Consider the following 13,053-nt stretch of genomic DNA (forward strand, 5'->3'; position numbering starts at 1 on the left):
GGACATTTTGGACATTCTGGTCAAAGGTGCACTCACCTTTGCTCATGCAGTGAAACGCCGAAGGAGAGGGAAACGGGCTGGTGCGCTTGTGCGTCTTCGCCAGCGAGGATTATGCACACCGTTACCGGGAATATTTCTCTCTAACGTGCGTTCACTGCCAAAAAACTGGAGGAACTACAACTGCTGTTGGGGAAAAACAGGGACTTTTCTTCATCTACTGTTTTGTGCTTCACGGACACATGGCTTTGTGGATTAATACCAGGCTCTGCGCTGCAGCTGGCAGGCTTCCAATTTACAGAGCAGACAGAGACACAGAACTTTCCGGCAAACCTAAAGGTGGAGGAATCCGTTTTTTCATCAACAGCAGTTGGTGCAATGATGTGACAGTGATCCAGCAGCACTGTTCTCCTGACCTGGAATCTTTCTCCATAAACTGTAAGCCTTTTTATTCACCCCGTGAGTTTGCTTCATTCATGCTGGTCGGAGTTTAAATTCCACCGCTGGCCAATGTGCAGGTTGCACAGCGCATGCTCGCCGACCAGATACTGTGTGTGGAGCGGACCAAAACGGACTCTTTAGTTATTGTCCTTGGTGACTTTAACAAAGGAAACCTCACACATGATGTCCCTAAATTCAGACAGTTTATTAAATGCCCAACCAGAGAGGAGAACATTCTGGATCACTGTTACACCACAGTCAGGAATGTTTATCATGCTGTCCCTCATGCTGCACTGGGAAAATCTGACCACGTCATGGTCCACCTGATTCCTGCATACAGGCAGAAACTAAAGCTCTGCAAACCTGTAGTGAGGACATCAAGGAAGTGGACCAGTGAGGCTGTGGAGGATCTCCAGACATGTTTTGACACTACTGACTGGGATGAGTACACAGAGGCTGTGACGTCATATATCAGCTTCTGCGAGGACTGCTGTATTCCATCACACACCAGGGTGAGTTACAACAATGACAAACCCTGGTTTACAGCCAAACTCAGAAGGTTAAGGTTTGATAAGGAAGAGGCCTTCAGGAGTAGGGACAAAGACAGATTTAAAGAGACGAAGTACACGTTTAGCAAGGCGGTGAAAGAGGCTAAACGACGGTACTCTGAGAAGCTCCAACACCAGCTCTCAGCCAACAACTCTGCATCTGTCTGGAAAGGGCTTAGGCAGATCACCGTCTACAAGCCTAAAGCCCCCAGGCCATCAACGACCAATGCCTAGCCAACGACCTGAACGAGTTCTACTATCTTTCAAAGGAAAGCCAAAGGGGCAGTCCTGAAACCATCCCCCACGACACCTCCCAACAGCTCCAGCCACAGTGCATCACCTCCACCTCCCCCAACTCAGCAGGGGCCTGGGAACCCCCACCAATGTCCACCTTAAAGGAACCCCCCTCCACCCCCCACCCACCTCAGTGATGACTCTTTCCATCCATGAGAGGGACGTCAACAAACTCTTCAGGAGACAGAACCCCAGGAAAGCTGCTCTACCAGATGCTGTCTCCCCATCCAGCTTGAAGCACTGCGCTGATCAGCTGTCTCCATTGTTCACAGACATTTTCAACACTTCACTGGAGAATGTCACGTGCCAGCCTGCTTCAAGTCTTCAACTATAATCCTTGTTGCCAAGAAGTCAAGGACCACAGAACTTAACGACTTGAGACCCGTCGCCCTGACCTCTGTGGTGATGAAGTCCTTTGAGCGCCTTGTGCTTTCTCACCACAAAGACATCACTGACCCCCTCCTGGACCCCCTGTGGTTTGCATACATAGCCAACAGGTCTGTAGACTATGCAGTCAACTTGGCCCTCCACTACATCCTCCAGCACCTGGACTCTGCAGGAACCTACGCCAGGATCCTGTTTGTGGATTTCAGCTCTGCCTTTAACACCATCATCCCGGCTCTGCTCCAGGAGAAGCTCTTCCAGCTAAGTGTGCCTGACTATACCTGCAGGTGGATCACTGACTTCCTGTCTGACAGGAAGCAGCATGTGAGGCTGGGGAAACACGTCTCCGACTCACAGACCATTTGCACTGGATCCCCCCAGGGCTGCGTTCTTTCTCCTCTGCTCTTCTCCCTGTACACTAACAGCTGCACCTCCAGTCACCAGTCCGTCAAGCTTCTGAAGTTTGCGGACGACACCTCCCTCATCGGACTCATCTCTGATGGTGACGAGTCCGCCTACAGGTGGGAGGTTGACCACCTGGTGACCTGGTGCAACCAAAACAACCTTGAGCTCAACGCTCTAAAGACAGTGGGGATGGTTGTGAAATTCAGGAAGAACTCAGCCGTACCTGCCCCCATCACCCTCTGCGACTCCACAATTGACACTGTGGAGTCTTTCCGCTTCCTGGGAACTATCATCTCCCAGGACCTCACGTGGGAGCTGAACATCAGCGCCCTCATCAAGAAAGCACAACAGAGAATGTACTTCCGGCGGCAGCTGAAGAAATTCAACCTGCCAAAGTCAGTGATGGTGCACTTCTACACAGCCATCATCGAGTCCATCCTCACATCCTCCATCACTATCTGGTATGCTGCTACTACTGCCAAGGACAAGGGCAGACTGCAGAATGTCATCCGGTCTGCAGAGAAGGTGATTGGCTGCAATCTGCCACCACTCCAGGACCTGTACACCTCCAGGACCCTGAAGCGTGCTGGAAAGATTGTGGCTGATCTCTCCCACCCTGGCCACAATCTCTTTGAGTTACTCCCCTCTGGCAGAAGGCTGAGGTCCATCAGGACAAAAACGTCATGCCACAAGAACAGTTTCTTCCCATCCGCCACTTGCCTTATCAACAAGGCCCGGTACCCACCCTGACACTCTCCACACTCCACCTCTGGCTCTACATTCCACTGTACTACTCTGCTCTCTTTTATTTTATTCTTACTTTTAATTTATACTGTGTGGACATATTTTTATTTATATTTATATTGCTTATATTTTAATTCTTGTTTCATATATTTAGAGATTGTGTGACACGCGCCTACAACACCAAAACAATTTCCTTGTATGCGTAAAAAACGTACTTGGCAATAAAGCTTTTTCTGATTTTTTTTCTTTTATTTTATAAAAAAAAAGAAAAAATATGTATATTTTATGATAACTGCTCATTAAACAATTTATGTTTTTTTTTTTTTTACTGAAGCATTTTACAGTATTTTACCGTTACAATTACAGACTTTGTTTTACAGTGTAGATGTAATAAAAGAGATTTCATTAAAAAGTATAATGAGTGACAGCTGAATTAGTTACAAAAATGTATGGAAAAGGACAAAATTTATGACTCACATATAGCTCAAATTGCATGCACAATAATTTAGTATGCAAATATTACAATTTCGTCAAAGTGTCGGTTTAATTTTTAATGTTGACCATTTTATCAATCTATATATAATTATATATACATTCAATTGCACACCGAATATTAGAACAAAGTTTGAATTATGTCTGTGCATTCAGAGGTTTGTGCTGAAATAATTGCTGACATTTAATACTAGAAAGTTTGAGAAATATAAATACTGTTCTGCTTTGCAGATATGGAAATAATGAGATTAATCATCGTTACCTCCAGCTAAATGTTTTACATCCTTGACTTTTTGGCAGGGAGTAGCATCAAATATGCGTAACATAGAAATAAGTAAAAGCGTTGGAGGAGAGTGTGAAAGGAAAAAGAAGTGTTTAAGTGAGCTGTTACATACCTTTGACGTGTGAAGAGAACATTTCTTTTGAAAGCCACCCCCATGTTCTCATTCATCTTTAAAAATGGGAGAGATATGGTGGAAAACAGACATGAGGTGATCGAGAATGGCTGCCCCTTTAAACGGGACACTTGGCTGACAGGTTTGAGTGGGCGAACTGGAGGAGGTTAGATGACACTTTTCACAATTTTAGCCCAAAGAACTGTTTTACCTTTCTCGCATCTGTACAGCCATTTAGTACTTAGTGTCACAAATTTATTTTTTACATGACTGGATTTCTTCTTTTGAAATCAGCAAATACCTCAGGTTTTCAAAGACTTCGCATTAGAAACGAAAGGACCAGGCACAAGGTGGCAACATTTGTAACTTTAAGGCTTTAGCAATGTTCATATAAACAATGTGAGATATATATCTATTTTAAAGTTGCAGTATGTGATTTTTGGATGTTAAAATACTATCCCATCCTAGCTTAACATGCAGAGACAACTAGATAAGTTAGTCTACTTTTATATGTAGGTTTAATTCACCAAAATGTGTAAAGTCTTTGGATCTGTGGCACCATCAAAACTCTGTTTGTTTGTGTATGCCAATTAGCAAGACATACTGAAGCTACATAGGTTCAACCAATGGGGTATATTAAGTGACATTTATTCTGAATGCACTGCAAATTTGGTCAAATTTGACATGTTGACTTTAAGTGCCTCTTTAAAGTGATAATTCCCCCCAAAAAATATAATTCGCTCATCATTTGCTCACCCTCATGAAATCTCAAACTCATATGACTTTCTTTCTTCTGCAGAACACAAACAGATATTTGGAGGATATATGAAGTGTTTTTGACCATACAATGTAAGTCAATGGGGTCTAAAGCTTTCAAGCTTCAAAAAGGACATAAAGGCCGCATAAAGGTAATCCATACTGTATGTCTCAATGTTTTCTGAGCATGTTATCACTTTAGCTGAGATACTGACTCAAATTTAAATCCTTCTTAAGTATAAATTTTGGCATCCATGGTACATTTTAAAAGTACTCCCAAAAAACTTAAAATGTGATTTTCATTTCAGCTTGCATCTGCATTTTCAAAATAAAATAACAGCAGACCTGTGTCTGGTTTGTGTACAGTGCGCTGTGCATGCATCAAGCATGAGGAAGTGTGTGAATGAACTTTCTCATGAATGCTTAAAGGAGACTTGGAGATTTATAGAGAATAATGAATTCAATTTTGGTTTCTTCGCACCCAAAGTGATCGTGTCACTTCTGTTTAGCATGGACTAAAACACGTGAGTCAACTTGATTACTTTTATGTTGCCTTAATGTCCTTTGTGGAGCTTGAAGATTTTGGACCATATTGAGTTAAATAAACTAAGCAAAATGTATTTGTATTTTGCACAATGTATTTTAAAGATAGTTTTGTAAAAATACAAATCACTTTACAGATCTTTATTGTAAAGGGTTTAAACAATGTTTTCCATGCTTGTTCAATGAACCATAATCAATTAATGAACATGCACCTGTGGAACGGTCATTAAGACACTAACAGCTTACAGACGGTAGGTAATTAAGGTCACAGTAATAAAAACTTTTACACTAAAGAGACCTTTCTACTGACTCTTAAAAACACAGAAAGAAAGATGCCCAGGGTCCCTGCTCATCTGCGTGAACTGCATGGAAGCATGAGGACTGCAGATGTGGCCAGGGCAATAAATTGCATTATCTGTACTGTGAGACACCTAAGACAGTGCTACAGGGAGACAGGAAGGATAGTTGATCGTCCTCGCAGTTGCAAACCACGTCTCAATGTCAGCGCACCTCACAACTGAGCGCACGCAAGTCAGTGCTCACGTGCCTCACTCGCTTCAAGCCAGGCACAGCGGTTCCTCTCAAACGGTTCACACATTCCCTACAGCATGTGTCCAGATGTGTCGTGGTCACCACAGATGCCTCTTTACTGGGTTGGGGCGCAGTGTGCTACAGGCACCCAGCCGCTTGCTCCTGGACGGGGCCCTGCCTGCGTCGGCACATCAACTGCCTCGAGTTGTTGGTTGTACTCCTTGCCCTGCGGAGGTTTCTCCTGCTGATTCGGGGCAAGCACGTCTTGATTAGTTCAGACAGCACCGCCACGGTAGCGTACGTAAATCACCATTTATTTGGAGTCCTTAGGACTCCTTTGGAGTAAGCCGTGACTCAGGTCGCTGCACGCCACTCACATCCCAGGTGACCGCAACATGATGGCGGACGCGCTGTCGTGACAGGTCTCACTCAGTGGAGAGTTGATGCTCCACCCCCAGGTGGTCCAGCTGATCTGGGACCGCTTCGCCAGGGCACAAATAGATCTCTTTGCCTCCCAAAACATCTCCCACTGCCCGCTCTGGTACTCCCTAATGGAGATCCCTCTCGGCACAGACGCACTGGCACACAGCTGGCCCCGGGGGCTGCGCAAGTATGCATATGTCCCAGTGAGCATTCTTGCACTGGTGCTGCGTTAAGATAGCCCCAACCGCTTTTTAACTCTATGACGAGAAACATAGAGAGAGAAAAGGCCGCGGCTGGCCGGCTCCCATGAAAGTTATGTCACCTGTTTCCGTACGGGTACTGGGAACCTAAGAGCGGTATATGACACCATTTATTGGGGGTGTTGGGGAGGGTTACATGCAGCCAACCCAGCTGCTTCTAGCATGCAACAGCTTGCTGTTGCGTGCAGCTTTCCTAACACCGTAATGCGCCGTAACCTTATTCTCGGCTCCTCAGTTTAAAAACCTGACTCACAGATGCTCGCCTGCTCCACTTTATACTTGACATTGGCCTTTTCTCAAGTTCAGAGGTACGCTCTCAGAATAGACCCCTTGTGTCACTACAATCGACACAACATCTTGTTCTTTCCAACAGGAAACGGAGGTTACAACAGTAACCATGAAGTTTTACATTTACATTTACATTTACATTTATGCATTTGGCAGACCAAATCGACTTACAGTGCAATTATTACAGGGACAATCCCCCCGGAGCAACCTGGAGTTAAGTGCCTTGCTCAAGGACACTATGGTGGTGGCCGTGGTGTTAGAACCAGCGACATTCTGATTAACAGCCCTGTGCTTTAGCCACTACGCCACCACCACCAGGTGTGATGGTCGGACTCATCGGCGCTTTATCGTCGAAGGAATGGGCGTTGCACTGAGGCCTGTACTCTGGAGCAGGGTCTGGGGCAGTTTGTCACAGCATCATTGGACTGAGCTTGTTATCAATGCAGACAATCTCAACACTGTGCATTACAGGGAAGACATACTCCTCCCTCATGTGGTACCCTTCTTGCAGGCTCATCCTGACATGACCCTCTTGCATGACAATGCCACCAGCCATACTGCTCGTTCTGTGCGTGTTTTACTGCAAGACAGGAATGTCGGTGTTCTACCATGGCCAGCGAAGAGCCTGGATCTCAATCCCATGGAGCTTGTCTGGGACCTGTTGGATAGGAGGGTGAGGGCTAGGGCCATACCCCCCAGAAAAGTATGGGAAATTGCAAGTGTTTTGGTGGAAGAGTGGGGTAACATCTCACAGCAAGTACTGGAAAATGTGGTGCAGTCCATGAGGAGGAGATGCACAGCAGTACTAAATGCAGCTTATGACCTCACCAGATACTGACTGATAATTTTGACCCCTCCTTTGTTCAGGGACACATTTCTGTTAGTCACATGTTTGTGAAACTTTTTCAGTTTATGTCATTGTTGTTGAATCATTTTATGTTCATACAAATATTTACACATGTTAAGTTTGTAGAAAATAAAAGCAGTTGAATGCGAGAGGACGTTTCTTTTTTTGCTGAGTTTAGTATTAACATAAAAAAAACACATCATATATCCATCAAAATATTTTCATCATTAAAATTGTGAAGCACTTTGAATAATGTAAATGTTTAAAAAGTGCTATAGCCTATAAATAAAGATGAGTTGAGTTGAGTAATTATATTCGAATCAGCAGTCATTTGCTACTAAGTCACTAACAAAAACAACTACCAGGGATTAAATACAAAAATAACAAATATTTAAAGTATTTTCATTTTGGGTGACTATCCCTTTAAGTATAGAGGATTCTGTCAGTGTCACTCAAATTGATACCTTTCCCCCGAACACATGTTTTATGAAAGAGAAATCACTTCACTAAATGAGTAAAAGAGATGGCTCTTAAATTTAAACAGACTAGAGTGACTATGAAATGTCAAAGGACAAAAGACTTGGTAATGAATTTGAATTCAGATAAACAGTAGTGTTTAAAGTTGATATTGTATCAGTGTGTCTCCATTTAAAGGAAAGCAAAATGACAAATAAGGTATTTTTAATTTCTCAGTTAGTGTCTCATAGAGACCAATGAAATCAAATGTGGGTGTTTACCACATTTTTACAGTTGCCAGGATGTTCTCTGTGGTTGCTACGTGTTTGCCCAAGTCTAAAGAGCTCACCTGCAAGTCAGTACGATATTTTGTGCGAGCCAACTCATACGATTTCTTACGATTACGTCATCTTATAGTATTATTACTATTATTTGTTATTACTTATGGTATTTTTAGTATTATGAGGGGCGGCTGTGTTGATATAAAACACATACCTAAGCCTCAGTGAGATGATGGCAACTTTATGTGATTTTTTTAACAACAGGACCAACATTAGTAGAATGCATGAAAATATATATATATATATATATATATATATATATATATATATATATATATATATATATATATATTTTTTTTTTTTTTTTTTCAGAAATCCATAACATAATAAACATGAATTAAAATATATATATATATATATTTTTTTTTTATAAAAATGTTAAATAGTCATGTCTTTAGTACCTACACAGAAAAATGTTCTGTCGATCCTGCTGGCTGTCCGTTATTTCTCTCACCGAGTCTCTCATCGTGAATTGCATGTACGCATGTGTAAGAGAATTCAATTTATTTTAATAGAATTAATGAGGCTTTTCTATGTGTAAGTTTATAATTTAATTATCAGAGGACATGTTCTGTAATTATATCAAAGTAAAATTACTGCTTCTAATTAAATACATTGTAACTGTTAATTATTAAGTAAATCTACCTAAATTTACTAGGTAAACTGAAGATCTTATTTCCTTGGGTATATTTTAACCAACGTGTGTGAATAGTAATTCACAGCCCCCAAAATCTTAAAAAGATGTGTTCATGCCATCCAAGATGTGTATAGCTTTCTTTCTTCAACAGAACACAAACAATGATTTCTCAGCTCTGTATGTCCATACAATGCAAGTGAATGGGTGCCAAAATTTTGAAGCTCCAAAATCCACATAAGGGCAAAATAAAAGTACTCCAGACAACTCTGGTGGTTAAATCCATATCTTCTGAAGTGATATGATAGCTGAGGGTGAGAAAAAGATTCATATTTAATTCTTCTGTTTTTGGTGATTCACATTCTTTGCACATATCGCACCCTACAGGGCAGAGAGGAGAATTTAACAAAAAATGACTTAAATATACTGATCTGTTTCTCTCACCCACACCTATCCTACCATGTCAGAAACCATGAATTGAGTCATATGGATTAATGTTATGCTCCCTTTATTTGGATATTGAAGCTTCAAACTTTTGGCACCCACTCACCCACTTGCCTTGTGAGGGCCTACAGCTGAGATATTCATCTAAAAATCTTCATATGTGTTCTGCTGAAGAAAGAAAGTCATACACATCTGGGATGCCAGGAGGGTGAGTAAATCATGAGAGATGTTTTTGATGAACTATCCCTTCAAGATTATGCACTATTTCTTGGTCATTATTCAAACGCAAGTACATTTGTGACATTGACCATGTTAACTCCTTTGTACAAAACGTCACATTTCCAAAAGGTTTAATTTTCACACAGTGTTTTTTGGAGCATTCTCAAATCATACTTAAATAGCTCAGCCTTCCCTTATCTCATTATTATTCATAGCTATTCTCACGAATTAATGATAATTGCTTGTATAAAGTTATATAATCCTTTTGAAACTAATGGAATATGGCACATGAAATCATACAGAACAGAATGAACCCGTTATAATTTCAAATGAGGTTAAAGTGTCAATTGAATTAAATGAATATGATGGCCTTAAACATTTCATTAATCTCAATTATTATAAATACAATAAAATCAGCAGATTAATTCCATGAATTCAATATTCATGGATTCAATAAAGATTCATAAGAATTTGTACGTCTCTGGTGGTTCAAAATCAAAATGATTAACATTTGAAATGGTGCCGGTACATTAATATTGTACGTGTCAATGTTCATGCAAACACAAGCAAATTGTTCTGTTAATTTCTTTATTCAAATATGCTGATAATATAAAATGTAATGAAGAAATTCACATTTAATTGGAAAATTAAATGTGAAGTCAGTGTATCTTGAGAATTTTTTATTTTATTTTTGAGAAGCATACTGAGAGTGAGATCTGGAGAGAGTAGCAGTGTTTACTCTCTAAGAAAATGCCTAGAAGTTAGAGAGCACTGTCCCAGTTGAGGACTTCTGTCCACTTTGATACATCTCAATTAACTCATAGTTTGCAAAACACAAAATCAAAAAGTGAAGTTTTCCAAAGGGACATTCTCTCTCTCTGTTTTTTCTTTAATATTAGAAGCACTGAAAACAACTGTCTCAGGTGAAGGCACCTGCTCCATATGTGATGTTGACAGATGTGTGCTGTAATTAAGCTGCCAGAGGTGTTTTCTCATTATTCTAGTCTTCCCCCATGAGGGCCATGTGTTTCTTTGTGCATGTGTGTGTGTGCATGCATAACCACATCTGTGTCATAATAATTATTTGGCCCACTGCAGCGCTCAACTATTTGCTGCAATATCAAAATTATGAAGATCAATTATACACAATGGTACACATGTGTTATAGTGGTGCTCACTATTAAGTTAAACTTTGGAACCAAAGTCATCTTGCACCATTTCTGCTACAGCCATGAATGATACCTGAAATTGTGCAGTAAATATCGTACGAGTTGGCTCGAACAAAAAAGTCTATAAAATACAACTTTAACTCCCATAGAGAAAAATAAACTAACCAATTAACAATGCTATTGCAATTTTCTAAAGTTTAAACCCTTACCCAAACCCTGAACCTAACCATGATTTAAATAGGACAATATGTTTCGTGAAACAAAGAGGAAAGACAACATTAGGGCTTGGAATGGGAAGTATGACCTTCCTCTCCTTGACACACTGCACCCTTAAGCACTAAGTACTCCAAATCTGGGTGGCTTTACAATAGGGAGTTTAGTGACCAAGGTTAATGTGGATCTGTGATATCCCCTGATTTTCTCACAAAGCACTTGGGATTTAATCATCTGTCAACACACACACACGAAAGCCCCACTCATTGTATTCCACCCATCCATGGGGCATATGTGAGCACTCTCAATTCACAACCCATCTCTGGGTGTCATAATGCCCAATGCAATTATTCTGACATGCTGACTTCACATAATTTATAAGACTTAAGATTTTTATCTTTATAAGATTTTTTGTATTGCTTTTCAAGGTACAAATATAATTCTCTAATGTAGGGGTTGGAGTTTAATAAGATAACAGCATAACAGCATAATTTCTTTTTTTTGTGGAAGTTCTCAGTTATGACATATAAGAAACTATTGTTTGCATTATTCATTAGACACAAGGCTATATCTGACTAAACAGCCTTCACATGTAAAGTAATCAGGGTTGGGAGGGTTACTTTTTAAATGTATTCCACTACATATTACAGAATATATACTGTAAGACGTAATTTGTAACATATTCCGTTGGATTACTCAAGGTCATTAACTTATTCTAAATAATTTGGATTACTTCTTCAGCACTGGTCGATTTTTTTAATTGTTTTGACTATAAAAACTCTACCAGTACAGTAAGACAAAATACACATGTTAAAAATACATTCTCTGAAAAACCTAAATATCTAATGCAGTGTTGTTTCTAAAACATGATAAATCAAATTGATCTTGTTTTAAGGATTTTTAGATATTTTTACTTGAAAACAATACAAAAATGATCATCAAGAATATGATTTTTTTTTTCTTGAAAAGAAAATTCCTTTTTTTTGCAAAGGTCTTACTAGAAAAAAAGGAATTATGATCTAACATGAATTTTCTTGATAAAAAAATATGATCGTGCCTGGTAACATGTGCATGTAAAATGGCTAGAAACAGCATTTTAGCTTAGCGTATATATGACAATTTACACAAGGTTTATTTATATTTCTTCTTCTCCAAACGTACTTCTCTGTCTGCTCGTATGAAGGTAACACATCATAAAAAAGTGTTTCACCACTGTTCAAATGCACTTTAGATAGCATCATTTATATGTGTAAATGTTTCCATCTGAAAGCACTTAATATTAAGTGAAACAAATGACAATAAAATGCAAAGTAATCTCTTCAGTAATCAAAATATTTTTTAATGTATCTGTATTCTAATTACCAATAATTTAAATTGTAAATGTAGTGGAATACAGTTACTTATATTTTGTATTTTAAATACGTATTCCTGTTACATGTATTCCATTACTCTCCAACCCTGAATGTAATCACATTTATAAAGTATTGCAATACAGTAGGGTACTAAATGTAACCCTACTGTATTGCATGTAAAATGATGTAACCATACAATAAAAAAGCGGTACCTCACTCAAAAAAGTTAACTTCTCAGTTACTGTCATAACCTCTGTTCACTGATGGAGGGAACGAGATGTTGTGTCGATGTAGTGATACTGTGGGTCTCTCTTGAGAGCCTCGGTTACCTCTTATCTTTGAGAAAAATGCCAATGAGAATTGGCAAACAGAATTTGCATGCCCCTGGACATACGGGTTTAAAAGGAGGGAATCGTGCATCTGTTCATACAGGTTTTGAGCTTAGGAGCCAAGAGTAAGGTCCCGGCCCTTTCAGCGTCTTAGTACAGTGTTTTGGCAAGAGGGAAACAACGTCTCGTTCCCTCCATCAGGGAACGGAAGTTATGACAGTAATAAAGACATTCCCCTTCTGTCAATCACTCAACGTTGTGTCGATGTAGTGACACAAGGGGTCCCTATTTAAAAACGGCACAACACTGAATGTGTTATGTGGACTTCTGATACAGGTGCAAGCAAGCTGTTGCATGCAAAAATATCAGTTGCATCAGACTGTTCAGAGTGTCTAAAGCTCTGTATGCAATCCAAATATGTGTGCAAAGCACATACCATACACAGCAACGCTTGGGCTGGGTCTGCTTCCTCCTGGGGCAGCGCTTGCAGGTTCACTACCTGATCCCTGAATGAGGTCGTAGGAACCTTGGGCACGTAGCCCGGTCGG

General features: G+C 40.2%; 1 protein-coding gene across 1 annotated transcript in view; it reads left to right on the plus strand.

Annotated features, from left to right (window-relative positions):
* The first annotated feature begins 239 nt into the window (after nt 1–239).
* The window catches only part of LOC127651349 (receptor tyrosine-protein kinase erbB-4-like), a 213,951-nt gene continuing 201,137 nt past the window's right edge, over nt 240–13,053 (plus strand). The window contains exon 1 of the mRNA XM_052137124.1: nt 240–435. Within this exon, the coding sequence (XP_051993084.1) occupies nt 240–435 (196 nt within the window). The remainder of the gene's footprint in view (nt 436–13,053) is intronic.

This window comes from Xyrauchen texanus, chromosome 11 (genome assembly GCF_025860055.1).
Source record: "Xyrauchen texanus isolate HMW12.3.18 chromosome 11, RBS_HiC_50CHRs, whole genome shotgun sequence".
NCBI lineage: Eukaryota > Metazoa > Chordata > Actinopteri > Cypriniformes > Catostomidae > Xyrauchen > Xyrauchen texanus.